The 16,869-nt window shown below is 37.8% G+C and overlaps 1 protein-coding gene across 1 annotated transcript in view; it reads left to right on the top strand.

The window, feature by feature from the left end:
* Positions 1-16,869, top strand: part of LOC131586083 (1-phosphatidylinositol 4,5-bisphosphate phosphodiesterase zeta-1-like) — a 47,096-nt gene that overhangs the window by 24,859 nt on the left and 5,368 nt on the right. The window contains exons 8-11 of the mRNA XM_058852820.1: positions 1,164-1,320; positions 3,248-3,364; positions 12,294-12,466; positions 15,366-15,498. Of these exons, the coding sequence (XP_058708803.1) occupies positions 1,164-1,320; positions 3,248-3,364; positions 12,294-12,466; positions 15,366-15,498 (580 nt within the window). The remainder of the gene's footprint in view (positions 1-1,163; positions 1,321-3,247; positions 3,365-12,293; positions 12,467-15,365; positions 15,499-16,869) is intronic.

Below are 16,869 nucleotides of genomic sequence, written 5' to 3'. Positions count from 1 at the left end.
ATGGACTCTGACCAGGAAGGACCAGCTCTCTAGACAATAGGTTTCAAGAATATTTGTAGGACCATGTAACAGACTAGAATGAATTCCACAGACTCTTAAACAGCAGCAACAAAAAGGATCTGCTCATGTTTCCCAGGCAGAAGAGAAAGTGGTTTCCAGGGTCCCACTCTGTTGGAATATTTGCCTTGATGTCCCACTGTATTGCTTTATGGGAGGGTGGGAGAGCATTTGAATCCACAGCCAAGATACCCCAGTGATGCTGCTGGCTTTGCCTGCCTCCAGAGTTGTATTTTTCAGGATTTCCATGGCAGTAGACTCCTGGTGTCCTCATGGGACATAGCCCCAGAATAATTAATGCACTTGAACGTTGCATAGTTTAAGAGCCATGAGCAGGCAATCTCTATTATTTTGTGGGATGAGAATTTGCCTTCAAAAGCTTTAATGGAATGTAAACATGATTAGCATCAGCAGCTCTCTGCTGGCTACTGCCCCCAATTAGCTCAGAAGTTATGCTGAGGAAAATGAAGTGGTCACACAGTGCTTCTCTGTAAGAGAGAAGATCCTGGTAAAATTTCAGTCACTTTGGCTTATTTTGGTAATTGAGCAAGACTAAATGAAGATTTTGGTGAGAGAACTTTCAACCTTAATCAAGAAGAAAAGAGTTTTCCTAACTTCAGGGCAATGCTTAAAGGAATAGGCCTTTGATTAATTTTCTTGGCGCAATGTAATATTTTCCTGTTATTCTACATTTTATAGATGAGTTTATTCTGTTGGTCTTTTCTAGTACTTTATATATTTATGAATAGAAAGTTGGAGGTATATTTTTAAGGAGCAACATTAAAAGCCATGAAAAATTATATTATTTGCAAACCACTCTTAGGAGCAGGAAAACTGTAAAGCTATCGAGAAGAACATTCTGCTAGGAAGGATCTCTCCACTCACCCTATGATTGCTGTGATAAACGTGGGCACAATAACCTCAATTTTCTCTCAGCAGATCAGATCTCACTATTAAAGGTCATATTTATTAGATTCATTAACTGAGACGTTTTTTCATGCTTTATGCATCCAAAATGATTGTTTCTCTGAATTATTAATATTAATAATAATGAAATACTCATCATTGTGACTTTTTTATTCCATTATTCATCTGATGATGTTTAGGTGAGAAAGGGAAAGATTGCCCTTGCATTGTCAGACCTCGTGGTTTATACCAAATCTCAGAAGTTTGTGAGCTTTGAGCATTCCCTGCAGCATCAGCAGTGTTATGAAAATAATTCAATTGGAGAGAGTGCAGCACGAAAACTTTTAAGATCTTCAGGTAATTTCTTTGGAGTCAATCAGTTAAAAGTTACATTGGTGCTATGATTGCTTCACTGCTTAGGCATTGAAGGGTTAAAATTTCATGAAACACCTGCTGTCTGATTTTATTTGGTTCTTTGTATAACACTGTTTTAGATATGTCCTTTGCATAATATTTTTATTTCTGTTGGCTTTGGGAGGAAAACTGAAATTCAACTTTGCTTTAATTCCGTGTATTTTTATAAGAACAAATATTAACACAGTCTAAAAAATGTACGTCTGCCTTTCGATTCATTGTTTTCTGCATCAAGTAATTTAGGAATTGCAGTCAGCACTTGAAAAAGCGTGGAATAAATTTCACCACCTCCCTCCCCACCCCCATGTCTGGGCTGAGAACTGAGCGGAGTTGGCTCGGCAGTCGCCTGGCTTTGGTGACAAGTGCAGATAAGAGAGTCCTCATTAATGGGATGGATAAACCCCAGAGCAGGCAGCTTGCTCCACTGGAGCAGACCTTCCATCCCAGCCAAACTGAATTATCCAAACCATTCTGGGCTGGAGCAGCTCCATTTGGTGCAGCCTCTGCTGTTTGAGCTCCAGCTGCCTGCAAAGAGCCCCGAGGGAGCGTTAAAAGCAGAGATCACCGAGCATGACAGTGACAATGACAATGAAGGCTGCCACATGCCCACTCACTTTGTGGAGGTGATTCAGTGGCTGGCTGTTGCTAAAGGACACAAAATGATTCACATGAACACTTTCCAGTGGTAGAACAGGAAAGAAGGAACTTTATTTTCTGACCCCAGTATTTATAGATTCTCAACAATGACCAGGGATTGGATAATTAAATTACACCTTCCCAAGCACACTGGTCGTGTGAAACGTCCATCAAAAGATGTTTCTTAGAAGGAATGTGATAAACAACTTCTGTTTATAGAACTTCCATGGGAAAGTAACTAAAACTATGAAAACATTATCAGGTTTTAGTTTTCAGGGCAACAGCTGGCGAGGTGAATGATGCTGAACAGTGTCACAAAGTAGGATTTTCCAGCCACTGAGTCCTCTCTCTGGTTCCTCCAGCACTCTAGGAGATATAAAAGTAGCTCTAGAACCTCTCCTCCCCCTCAATAAAACCACCCCCAAACAACAAAGCAAACCAAACTCTACCAAACAAAACCGCTAAACAAACAAAAAATGAGGTGAGAGGAAAATGGAGATCAGAGAGATGACCCTGGAAATGTAGATTTTTGTTTAATCACTAAAAAGGAATCGTGCAGATAGAAGTCATCTGAAGTTTCCCACATCCCTGCAGTCAATGCTTACATATGAGAAAGGAGGGAACACTGCCAGCAGAAGGAAAAACAATGTACATGATAGTTATCTTCTGAGGCTTATATAACAAGAATTTCAGTGGCTTTTGAAAACGTGCTCTTCCCTGGTCCTAATATTATTTAGCCATTTTATTTAAACCTCCAAACAACAAACAAGCCAAGATCATCTAAAGATGATTTTTTTTCCCTTTTTTTTTCATTTTGAGCTATTATAGAAGGGGGAAACTTTTGTGCAGTTTCCTGTGTCTCAGTTTCCCGTGAGAATACAGTGGGCTTTAGTGTAGAAATCATAAGCTTACCCTGCAAAAAGGTGAAGAAACAGAATATTTCAGTGAAGGGATGGTTTTTGGATAATGAACTTCTTACAAAGGAATATATATTTCTTTATACAGGAATACTGTCAGATTCAAATACACACAAAATATTAAGGTTTAAAAATTAATTATTAAATGAACAAATGAATATATTTCAAAATAAAATGATGTTAAAATAGAATAAATTGGCATAATATTATGTAAAAAAATTGCTGGATCAAATTACTGTATTTTTATTATTTGTTCAAATAGGATTTCTTTAATAACAAAGGTTTTCTTACCAAGATTTTATCCTTCTGTTTATCAGCTAAAGAGTTTATTTCACATACTACAAGATTTATTACAAGAATTTACCCCAAGGGAACAAGAATGAGCTCGTCAAATTATAATCCTCAGGAGTTCTGGAATGTAGGGTGTCAGATGGGTATGTATCCTTGCAGAAACTATTGCATTCTAGGCTTTACAGATAAAGGAGTTTCTTGCTTCCTATAGTATTTTGGTGTTATGTAGGTTACGTAATTTTCCCCCAGTGGCATTATTTTAATTTTTGTTGTATAAAATTTTCCTTCAACCCACATATTCCACCAGTTTTTTCTCACTAGTAATTGTAAATATCACTTTGTGTTAAATAGCTGTTTCCTATGCCAGATATTCCATTTATTCTATTTTATTAATCTCTTTAAACTATCTCTTTGAATTGGATATTAAGAAAATCACTAATAACAAGCTCAGCATTTTTAAGTTTCCATTACTCAGCAATGCAAGTTTCTTCTGAAGGGTCTGTGGGTTTTCAGTGGCACTCTGTGACTTGCTTAGGTGCAGATGTGAGCACAACAATTGATAGTAGTGCCAAAAATTCCCAGAACAGGATATGCTACACAAGGCAGCACTCAAACATTCCTGGTCAGCACAACATCCAGAGACAGCTGGGAGCTGCTGGGAGTCTCCAGTCTTTATTCAGATGAACATACATGTAGAATTTTAATTTCCAGTACAAAACATATTTGTTTCCTGGGCAACAAAAAAAGTGCTAACTTCTGCTTCTTCATTGAAAGTTATTTATTTGAATTTTTTCAAAATAAGCATGGCATGACTTCTGTACCCAGCAGGCTTTGGAAAACCTCTCACCTGTAAGCATTTTGTCCTTTTTAATGGCTTTAGAGACCATTTTACCTTCACGTGTTTATTCTTCAGTTTAAAAGATTCTCAGTTCCAGAACATATTTCTATGTTTGCCTGCTAAATTTTCTTCAGCCCTAGGTAAAGTAGAGCAGAATAGTTTTTGTACCCAGGTATATATTCTGTCTTTGAGTCTTTGCCAAGGCCACCTGAGGGAGACTGTGGGGCGAGCAGGGCACTTTGCCTTAGGCTCTCGGTTTTGAGAGGTGAAAGGTGTGGATTCACCTTGTTATGTTGAAATACACACTCATCCAAGGACAGGCACAGATTTCATTCTGTCTGTAGGGCCCTGGAGCTTATGTCACCCTTGTTCCAGGCTTCCTTTTCCACTTGTTTCCTTTCTCAGCTCTCCATATATCTTCTGTGACAAGTTACTTTCTCCATCCTGACTGTTATTTTACATAACTACATAAGGAGTACAAAAATTACTATTTAGTATAAATTTGACTTGCTTCTATGTCCTCATAAATGCTTATTTGCAGTACAGATTTGGACTTGTGCTGGACTATCCAAGTATCTTCTCATCACCATACTGTGTGAAATTGGTTTGATTATGTTGTGTCCTTGTGGTTCATCCACACTTAGTGCCATGTCTGGATTATTTACCTGGGGTGCTGCCCTCCCTGTGTGCTATCATTGCTATCTAAACTATACATTGCCATTAAAAACTAGGAAGTTTGTTTCATTCTTAGAGAAAGCACTCGCCAGAGGTCCTTAATTTAAAATTGAATTAATCTCCCAGTCTTATCATACTGCAATTTACTAGTTTTCTTTCTAGCCTGTGAATCTCCACACTTATCTCTACAAAGGATAACCATTTGTTAGATCACAGACAGCGCCAAAATCTTTCAAAATTACTACACTGGCTGTTTACTCAGAGTGTGCCTTAATGAGAAGTCAGTCTAAACATTAATATGCAAAACATATGACTTTTGGTGCATAGGGGGTTTGGGCCCCTTCCTGGAAGAATTAAAAATCTGCAGGAAGTGGTTAGATTTGCCCTCTTGGTCACTTCATTTGCATCTTCACTTAAAAACCCCTCTATTTTTCACATGGGAATAGGCTGATTAAAACCAATTCTCCACATACATTATTTCCAAGCTATGTTAGATCTATTTATTCCCTAATCTGCTTTAGATAGCTGTTTGGCAGAAATATAGCAGCTCTTCACAATGCAACTCCCAAAGTGAGGGTATCTCAGTGAATCTTCTGCTGATGTCCTTTCACTGATTTAACACAGACTTTTGATTTTTATATCTGTCCCATGTCTGTATAATTCACACACCCCTCCTGTCTGCCTGCCTTTGTGCTTTACACCCCATGCACAGAAGTGAATCCTCTAGATCCCTTTTGCAATTCCCTGAAACTCTTCAAAGGACTCTTGGATTTCTCTTTGCCACCTATTCCCCTTCTTAACTCCCTTCTCCTCCCCACACCTGCAAGCTTACATTCCTTTAACATCCATAACCTTTCTGGCTGGGCAAAGAAAATATATTAGGTTTTGTTCAAACCTACACATAACACTGCCTTCCAGGGCTCTGCATCTTGTAATTATGAGAACTGAGTTACTCCTTCACTTCCCTTAGTGATTGACTCAAAACAGTGCTTTCTTCTGTACCTTGCCAGCAATTTTCTCTGAATTGCTTGGAACATATTAACTTGGAGCAGCCTGGCACTCAGCTAAAGCAGGATGAAATGGTCCAACAGGCTCAAGACTTTTTGGGGCTGAGGACAAGACATGTAATTGTGTAAACCTAATTTCCAGAGGAAGGCAAGTTAAAAAGCTCAGTAAAAAGTACAGAGTTTCCACAAAATAGCTTTTGGATATCACTGTGTACTCCCTGTCCATTCTCTGAAAACTGAGACTCACAAGAACAGGAGGTTTTGGGAAAAAAGAGGTCTTATGGAGAAAAACCCTCACTTTTCATAGTCTGTGAAAATTAGTATGCCTCCTGCATACAACTGCAGTGAGGCACTGGAAAGAACTGGTTTGATGTATCCATGTCTCCTTTTTATTTAGGAAATAAAATGAAATGGAAAGATTTATGCAGGGAAATAAAATTCAGGACATTTATTTAAATAAACTGATATCAGTTGTTTTATATAGACTGAAAAAAACAACAAAAATCCAAAATGAAAGAAAGCCTTGGTGAAAATCATAATAAAAAAAGACTTAAATAACCTTTTGAATGTGGCATTTGGAAATGTTCTACATGTACCAAAGCACTCTGCAGGAATGACCAAAACATGCCATAACTTACAGGAGAAAACCATGGTGTTGTAGGTAGAGAATTTTATTTCAGAATATCTCATATGTGCTTTTTGGGGTGTGCATAAATTTATATGCTGCTGTGAAAGTTGTACTTGTATGATGGGTTTTTTACTTTCTGTAGGTTTTATTTTGGACTGTGACACTGAAATGCAGCTTGGCAATTTTGTCACATCTGTTTTGTGGTTCAGTCTTGTGTGCAATAATATGACAAAATATGGTAAAAAATGATGCATGAAAAGAGGAGTGATAAGGAGCTCTCTAACTAGTTCTGATTTTAACCTCTGAAGCAACCAAGGGAAAAGAAACCAACTAATTTTGATCTTGGTATGCCTCACCTGTGGAAATTAAAATGACTCAAACCTGACCCTGCTTGGGTTCTGTGTCAATAACTATATTATTGCTCTCTTCTACTGGTTTTAATAGTCCAGAAATGCCTCCTTAGGAAGTGAAACCTAGAGGACTAATTTTTTTTTTAATGTTTTCCCTTGAATTTCACTGATTTAGTCTTCACAAAGAGTGAAGTGGTACTGCTAATTCAGGTGTAGACACCTGCAAGATAGGTGGGATAATATGATTCAACATCTGAAGCTCTCCAAATGCACTCAACTTTCCTTTGGAATGGCTCCAAATGCTGGGAGTGGTTTTGAATGAAGGTTTTATGTCTCTTCTGCAGAAATGCTTCTACTGCCAGGTTTATGAAAAAGCTCTTGGGCTATTCTGCTTCTTTTTAGGCAGTTTTTGGTGTGTGTCATAGATACTGGAATTTCACTTTAAAGCAAAGAAACATTGAAATTCCATTTTATCAGTTTTTCCAGCTGTCTTCACTGCAGACAACCAATAGAATAGTAAATAATTTATGTGAAGTCTAATAAATTTTAAAGGAAGATGGGTAAAAATTGCAGGAACACAATTGTTTCTGAAGTAGTTGCTGATCTTGTTCTAAAACCTGTCAGTGACTCCAGACTAAAACAGGAGAGGGAAGCTGATAATATTCACTTTTCTGCCAAGAATCACAAGTTAAGTAAATTTTAAAAATTATTTTGGAAACATTTCAGGTGTAAAATTGGTCAAATGACAACCAAAAATACTCAGACTTACACTGAAGTGTGACTTTCAGACTGACACATTAATTAGACAGCAAAAATCAATTTAGATTTTTAGATCTGATAATTTATCAGAAATGCTTTAGGTACTTTTCCCATGAGAATCTCACAAGAGAGGATCTCTACTTAAACCCTTTGCAGATTTACTTGGACAATGGAGGACTCTTAATCACCTGACATCTCTTTTCCAGTAGGACCACTTGTAATGAAGTAGGAGCAATGTCAGCAGTTATGAACTGTGTGACTGGATTCTTCACATTTCTAATGACAGTGTCTTTAGAGCCACAGTATTAAACTGGCCCAAAGACCATACAAAAAAGACTGACTGCACATTTTAAGGATGTTATGTCATGCAGTTATGCATTTATTCAGCTCTCAGAGGAGCAGTCCCTCTTCCTACGGCAGAATCCCTCACATTGTAAGCCATAAATCAAGCTTCTGTAGAGTGAAAACAACCATTTCAAAATGTGCAGGTGAAAAATAAAGCCAGAAGTTATCATTAAGATTAATATAATTTGGAGTCTGTTAGGGAAGAGAAAAAATACAGTTTTACTGATTTTTTTTTTTTGCCAGGAAGAGAGGTGATACTTTTTATGCCAAAATGTATATTGTCCATATAAGCTTGCTCAGTGTTGTAGGAAAATCAATCATTATATATTTTATTTTTTTTCTGGTAGAAAAAAAAAGAGGTTTTTTTTCTTTATTTTTGGTCTAGTAGACCAAAGTCCTTGCTCATAAAGTTTGTGTGGGGTCTCACCTCTTCACGGGTTTATTCTCTTTCACTTTGAAGCTCTTCCCCCCTGTCCTGTTATGCCCCTGTAAATAGTCTCGCTCCATCTTTCCTGGACTTCTGAAATATTTCTGTAAATTTGGGCAGTGATGGATTGAGTGCAGCTGTGACCTGCATGTGAGAAGAAAGCCTAGACAGTCTGTGCCCAGCTTGGAGTGCTGGTGTGGAATGAAAGCAGTGGCTTCAAATCCAATCACATTGATCATCTCATAAGCAATGGCAACATTCCAGAGCATTAGGATACGCTCCTGTTTGCAATAGCATTTCCCAGGCTGGGTGGAATTCAGCTCAGATTTGGGATATCTGAGGCACAGATTTTCGTTGCATTCATTGTGAGTGGCCCACTTTAAGAGCACAGACAACTGGAAAGAGCTGAGAGCAAGACAAGAAGGCTGATAAAAGTGTGATCTATTACATCTCTTTAGATTCAAATGAGTGAGGTAAACCATGGGGATAGGAACATTGGCACTGTGAGTGCTTTCTGAATATGAGTTTTTTTGAGAGGGCATAAAATTGATACATTTTGAGATGCATTTTTAAATGGCATAAAATGCAATTAAGTAACTCATTTCAAGAAAAAATGGTGACAAATGTGTCCTTATCTATTTTAAAATCTTCCCATTTAAATGGGAAAATGCATTAAACCTTATGGTTGTGATGTAGCTGATAGAACCAGGAAGCGAAGAACAAAAAATAAAAAATTACAATTTAAAAGTCCCACTGGGAATATTAATGAGAGGCAGGATCAAAAGATGTGCAGTTTTCCTCAATGCCTTCAAATCACAGTCACAATTCTCATTTTGGTTTTACAAAGCTTTTGCTTTTAGTCCACAAATCAATTATGTCTTGAATGGTGGCACCTATAGAAGGTGCTGTGTATGAATATTTAGAGTGTCTTTAGTTCTGCAATTAGTGGTGGAACTGACTTCAGTTAACTGCTTGTGATACAGAGGTTTGGGGTCAAAAATAATATTCTTCTGTGTATTATGGATTGGCTCATTTTTTGGAGCTAGTCTATTTCCTAACCTCAATTTGCCATATGAAGTTATTTACATCTGGGGCTTACTGGGACTGCCATGGCAGCTTTGGTACTTTGCAAGATGATTTGAGTATTCAATACTCTGATCTGAAGGGGATTTAGCCTCATGGTTCTAGGAATAGTTAAATCTGTTTTAGGTGCAGGAATCACAGTGAAGAATTGCTTTGCTCAGGTTGTTCCCCAAGCCCATGTTTTGCTGTGCTGCTTTGATTTTGATGTCAATATTAAAATTCTTCTGGTGCTTAATGAAAGGACTGAGGAGAAAATTTAATGTACACCGTGTTCAACTTCAGATGCCTTTACTTCCCCATGAAAACCATGCATTAAGATTATGTACTGCTCAGATGGTTTCATTGCAAGCTCATTTGGGTTTCTTTCCAAAATAAACTGTCAGTTTAAATCTCTCTTCATACATGCATTATATTTATACTGTTTCATAAAACAAAAGTACAAAGAATATTATTGAACAGTTCTGCTCTTGAATTCACCAAAGCTAAAATGAAACACTGGGTAGAAGTTCAGGATTGTTTGCAGAAAGATATTGCTCAGCCCAAGCTGCTGGGCATAGCTTTTAGTTTATGATCCTTGCCATTTCTCAAGAAGTGTTAGGGCTATACTGCACCTGATTAAAAAGAAAAATTGTACATCAATGCACCATAAAGTAGTGCCCTGGGAGGCTCCAAGCAGCTATGAGCCCTGTAAACAGTTTTAGTAGAGGTTTGCATCTCAGAGAATATGACACAAAATCTCACATTTGCTTAATCACCTTAAAACTTGCAATACAAAGAAACCAGTAAGTAAATTAAAACTACTGTTCCATGCGTTTCTTAACTTGTTCTTAAGGTCAAATTAAATTAAGTGAAAACACAGTGCTGATGTTTAGAGATATCAACCCATAATAACATTGCCCTTCACTTGTGTTGCAAAAGTAATTTTCCTAATGTGATAAAATATAAAGTATTCTCGTTTGCTTGTTGCTGCTGTTACATCAGATTTTCCTGCTTAGTCGCCTATAAAGCTTGGTAAATTTAGCAATAGTCTCATTATGTGCAATCATGTAATTTGGTTCATCATGTGGAAGCTGCTATTTGAAGCTGACTGTTCGATGTGCCTAATTTCAGTTGCACTTTTAAACCCACGTATCCTGAAAGTGTGGCCTAGGACTCACCTGAGGACTGAGAGATCCTGGCTTATCTGTAGTTCAGACTTCCAGGGGCCACAGGGTTGCAGCTCCTGTAGCATCCTCTGCACAGCTTGATTCAGTGCATTAAAATATACAAGCATCATATAGCACCAAATTTGGGGCTGTTTCTGGATGATGGGTTGAGTCATAAAGAGAAAATTTTGAACCGCTGCCAAAACCATACCAAGAAAATACCAACCCTGTTTAAAAAAGGCAATGGTGGGCAATGGGCAATATGAACACTCTGAAGTTTGGTTTCTGTTGTTAAAGGTAAAACAAAATTCCTGTGTATATTAACATAAAATCATGTCTTTACATTAACACTTAGATCAAAGCAGGAGTGCATGTTGTGTTTTGTTTTGGAGGCTTTTTTTGTTTTGTTTGAGGTTTTTCTAGACAGGGTTTCCAGTTATTCCTACTTGCTGCATGTTGGTTCATGATGCAGAGCAATTTTAGCTAGCACAGATGGGATTTCTTTCAGATTAAACAGATGATGCACTCTGGGAGCACTTCATGTATTCCACCCATTAATTGGTTTTGAGACTACGGAACCAGAGCTCTTCAGAAGTAACCCCACCAAAAACATGTGTTTATATATCATATTATAAATATCAGGTCCATTGTACCAGCTGCTTCATTCCTATTTGTGTTGTTTGCTTCAGAATATTTTAAAATGATCATCAAAGCAGTGAAGGAACGAGTAATTTTTGCAGTGAAAACAATTTTGTGTGTTTTCCACTTGCAATAAGGATTTTTGCATTATGTCAAATGTTCATTCAATGCATTCATATTATCTCCCAGGAAAATGTAATAAGGTCCTCTTTATGAATTATTATGAGTCACTTGAACTGCTTAAAGTCTTCTTTTTTCATTCCTACCAAACCATCCTTTTAAGTAAATGACTTCTTATCATTCTCTGTTTAACACATGTCATGGGTTCATAATGTCATAATTCATTGCTGATTTGACTTCTGCATTTTCTATTTGGAATGTGACAAGAAGCTCCATTGCACTGGAATAGGGGGAAATTTCATTAAACAGGTCTATTTCAATGTTGGCTTTATCTCATGAATTACAATATCCTGTTGATGAGAAGTGTGATATTTTATTATTGGTGCTGCAGCAAACTGAAAATGTTTTGAACTGCCAAGGAAAGGAAAAAATCTGTCAGGTGTATTCTTAGAATAATCACCAGTACTTGAGGATTAAGCTCCAAGAGAGTGTGTGCTCACATAAATTTAAGAACACTTTTAAAATTGCTTCTAGTTCTATAAATTTATATGTATTTTCACTGAGTATTCTAACTAAACTAAAGCTTCTTAATCTTCTGGGTGAGATGTTTTTGTGATGAATTCTGCACCATAACTAAGGTTAGATACAATCCTGAGGTTTTGACTTCTGCACCAGATCTTTGATAGCAGGTTTGGAGTGCAGGGTCTTGCTGCTGTAGAGAAACTAGGATGTGAATTCAGTTCTTGCAGAGAGAAGGATCTCTTATTTCATATTCTCCAAGGTCTAATTTAGAAAGAAAAGGGAAGAGAGGTATAGCAATGTAAAAAAGATCTATAGATTAGTTCTTAAAAGAGGGTGCAGTTCTAAAGAGTGTACTGTTTTTGTGCACAAATAATTCGTTATTGAGTATCACTTAATTTAAGGGAAATAACAGGATCCTACATATGAATTGAAAGATGTAGATATCTTAAGCTCATTTGAAATTTTTTTTAACTTTTTTTTATAAAATGTTATCAAATCTAATTCACTAAAATCAATACTGATATAATTTTACAGTGGCCTTAAACTTCCAAACACCGGGAACACAAATGGAATTGCAAGATGGAAAATTCCTGGACAATGGTGGTTGTGGCTATGTGCTGAAACCTGTATTCTTGAGGGATCGCAATACCACATTTACACCCCGAAATGTGGGAGGATACAGCAAACCAATGTCTCTGTCAATAAGGGTAAGATGACTGAAGTGTTGTTTTGTTCCATGAAAATGGGAAAGCAAATTTTATGTATTTCAGATGCAATTATTATCTAATTTTTTTCCCCATTTTATTCCTATTCCTGTTTGTTGGGAACTAATGTTTTCAACAAGATGGTAAAACTCTCACAGAGTATCAACTGCTGCTTGGGTGCTTTCCCATCTGTATTTCACTTATGCTTGCTAAAAATATGTAGGGGTTCAGAGCCTCCAGGAGACTGTAAAAATACATGATTTTTAATGATGCTGTACAAATAAATATAAATAATGTAGCTGAAAAAGGGGCCAGACAATTGTGCATGTGGAAGCTGAACTGAAAGCACAGAATTCAAATGTGCACTTTGGGTGTTATTTCTTTCACTATCAATAATACCACCTGTACTATTATAATGTTAATTGACAAATGGAAATTTTTAAAGATAAGATAGGAAGCTTTATGCTTCTTTTAAGTCTCATTATCTTTCTATGCATATATAAAAGACTATTTATAATCCTTAAATGGTATAAATAAGGGTGAAAGGAGGGATGAATTAATAAGTCTTTGAATTATTTCTACTTCTCCCAAATTATAATGTGATTGACTTCCCAAAAATACTTGAAATGCATGCCATTTACAAATAAATGATTAGATAAGGCCTTTATTTTGAGGTCAAGTAGATTTGTTATAATTGTTCACTAATTAGAAAAGTCCCTTTTCCCAATGAAAAAGTAATATTTCTGATTACACAGAATACCACTTGCATAAATGCTATTTAATTAGCATATAATTAGTGTGTAATTGCTATTTTGTTTCTTTCAGAGTAATAAATAGCAGAGATAAAACAATAGTTAGTGACAATTATAAAATACTTACATAATGCACGCACCTAATCAAGAACATTCTAGTGTCCTGACAGTGAGCATACCAATTGTGAATAGACATTGCTGGATGATTTCAGGCAGCCAGGCAAATACATCACTTATTTTAGCCCTAATTTGTATGAAGCTGGAATTAGGATGAGGAGAAACCCTGAATTGTAATGCAGGAGACAGACAAAACCATTGTCAATGCAGAGGAAGTGTCTGAGTTTGGAAGGAGCTGGAGAAGAGAAAGGCTGTGTTTAAGATTGAGGACTTTAGACTGAGACTTCAGGCTGGATAGTGCGGGCTGCAGAGAGGCAATGGCATCCCACTGGCTGAGGGAATGAAGGGCACAGAGAGCCCCATTCATAGCCAGCAGCAAAAACCAGGAAATTGTGGTTGAAGACAAAAGCAATTTGGAGCAGGAGTCAAAGGAAAAGCAGCTTCTGCTGAAAAAGTTACTAACCAGATGAATGCAGAAATGACAACAGAAAGCAAAGATAGAAAACATCTAAAGGGCAAATCTCTCTGAACGAATGAATGAATGAACGAATGAAGAATAGAAAAATCACATAGGGCCTGATGTTACTGAATTCCTTATCCTTAACCCAATGTGCCACAATTCCCATCAAGAGGCATAGAGCCTTTGAAGCAGAAATAGGGATGTTCAAGGTGCTTCCTAAATTTTTACATCACTCTGTATGTCTGCTTCACCTTGGATGTCAAAAATTGATTTGATTTATGGATTTGGGTCATGGTGTGCTTGAAAGAACTCACTCTTTTCCCATGCCAGGGGAGGCTTAGGCTAGGTCTAGCAGTGGGTCATGCAGGCCTTGGCAATGGCCCTCAGGAAATGGCAAGGAATCTCCCATGTCCTTAGTGGGCAGCCCATCAGTGATTGCAAAGATTCCTGGGGAAGGCAGCAGCTTTTCCTTAGGAAGAAAGAGCATCAGTGTTTGCCAAGCCACTGCTCTTCAGTATTTCAGGCTAGAACTTCTCTGGGGGCAAGGTGCTACAAGCACTGGAAAATATCAAAGCAAAGTGTGGGATTTGTGGGTTTTGATTTTTGGGGTGGTTGACAGGGGAATAAGAATCTCTTATGATGCTTAGGCCTGAGACCAGGATTGGGAGTCATATCTTTCACCTGTGCTTTCAGGCTTGTATATCTCTCTCAATACATGTTATATACTAATTCCTAAAAGGCTGATTACTGCACAGATGTTGACTCTTTCCTAGCTACCCTGAAATATAGATAAAAAGCAGACAAAGTTGTGACTTTCATAAATCCTGTCTTAGTCTGGGTGCCAGATTACAGGGCAGTCTGAGACAAAATTTCCTGTTTTTGGAAATTTTGGTCAAAACACATCAGGAAGCTCACTGAATGAAGAGTTTTTATCTAATACTAAGGAACACTGTGCAAGAGATGAGGCACAGGTGAGGCAGTCTGCTACATACCCTGTAGCACAATGCTGATGTCACGGTGGGTCTTGATGCTGATCCACTCCACACAGATTGGAATTCATGAGCTCGATAGCAGAAAATGTAAAAATCACTGTAGGCTGATTCCAATAGGATTATTTTGTACAGTAGCAAAATATAATTTTTATGTATAGCTATTGAATAAAAAAACCTGAAAATTATTGTTTAAAATATTATTTCAGTTATTTATTTATCTATATATTTATTTATTTATAAAGAGGGTGGTGAAACACTGGCACAGGCAGCCCAGAGAGGTTATGTGTATCCCATCCCTCTAACCATTCAAGGTCAGTTTGGACTGGGCTCAGACCAATCTGATCTAGTTAAAACATGCTCCTATACCACAATATTTCTAAAAAAAAAAAAATATATATATATATAAGTAAATTAGATAGGAAGCACCATATTCTTGATTCCACTGTGTTTATTACACCAGTTTATGACTGGCATATACTTAAAGTAATTTCTTTTGAAAGCTATTTCTATTATGGTGACTATATGGCTGTGGTGAATTAGTTCGTTCTTACAGTTATTTCAATATAACTTTAATTTTCCAGCTGATCAGTGGCCATCAGTTACCACCCAGCAGCATCTCTAGGACCAACAAAGCTGACCCCACAGTGCAGATAGAAATCTATGGTGTACCAGAGGACCAAACAAGAAAGAAATCTAGTATTGTAAGAAGCAATGGTGAGCATCAGTCTGCTCCTCGAGGCTGTGAACAAAGCACAACAACATTTTATAAGGAAACACCAACTTTGCATCCCAAGGAGTTATAGAAAATGCAATTATTTCTCTCTAGACTAGGATTTCCTGGCACAAAATCTGTAGCAGAAGTTCATGCTGTGTGTGCCATGTTTCTAGACTGATAGATTAAGGAAGCACAAACACACAGCTGGGAGCACTCCCCCTTTCTAAAGGAAGGTGGAATTTTTTTTTTTTGCACACTGCTGTGGGCTCATCCTGGACAGCAGCTCAGCTCCAAAGAGCTGCTTGCTTGTTCTCCTCTAGTTGAATGGGAAGAGGGCTGGAAAGGCCAAAATGAGAAAACCCTCGGGTAGAGAAGAAGACAGTTTGATAGATAAAGCAAAAGCTGCCCACACAAGCAAAGCAAAATAAGGAATTCATTCACCACTTCCCATGGGCAGGCAGGTGTAGAGCCATTCCCAGGGAAACAAGGCTTCATTTTGGAGCTCTGAGGTTACTTGGGAAGACAGACACTGCAATTCTGAATGCCCTCCCTTCCTCCTTCCCCCCAGCTGTGAGCATGACACCATTTGTAAGGAACATCCCCTTGGCCAGCTGGGGTCAGCTGTACCACTTGTGCCTCCTCCCAACTTCCTGGGTACCCCCAGCCCCCTCACTGGGATGGGGAGGCTGCTCTGCAGTGAGAAAGACAGAAATCTCGACACTGTGGAAGCCCTGTTCAGCAATAGCTCAAACACTGGGGTGTAGTCAGTGCTGTTTGAGTCAAAAATCCAAAATGCAGCACCATAGGGGTTGACATGAAGAAAGTTAACCCTATCCCAGCCTTAACCACTTAACTTAATGACGAGGTTTTCTTAAGAAATTGCTGTAACTTCATCACTCGTCTCATTTGAAGTCTCTGGTAGGAGTAATCCCTTAATTGCTTGACAGGTGAAGTGTGTACTCTTTGTAGCTGTCTGTGAGCACTCCCTTATCTTTATAATACAGATCTTCTTGATGTCTCAGACTACAAGCTTTCTGTGATCTCATTTTGTCTGTGCCTCTGTCTTCTATGCTTCCTTTTTCTTTTTTATAGATAGCTGCTGTTTAAAATCAGCCCCTGAATTTCTTTTCCCTGTATGAACATTGCTAAAGACCAGGCAAACCCCTCCTGTTCCACATTCTCTTTTTGTATTTCTGGTCAAGTGAACGTTCTACTACCTGAATTTATTCATTTCCAACACTGTGAAAGGAGAAACTTTGACAAAAGCATGAAACTGGTATGGCTATAGGAAAATTTAAGCTGAGCAGAAGTTCTTAACCTGGCTATCCTTGTCTCATTTTTCTCTCTTTTAAGGGATGACACCAACTATC

The sequence above is a fragment of the Poecile atricapillus genome, chromosome 18, assembly GCF_030490865.1.
Source record: "Poecile atricapillus isolate bPoeAtr1 chromosome 18, bPoeAtr1.hap1, whole genome shotgun sequence".
In the NCBI taxonomy this organism is placed as follows: Eukaryota; Metazoa; Chordata; class Aves; order Passeriformes; family Paridae; genus Poecile; species Poecile atricapillus.
This window is presented reverse-complemented; position numbering and strand designations above follow the sequence as displayed.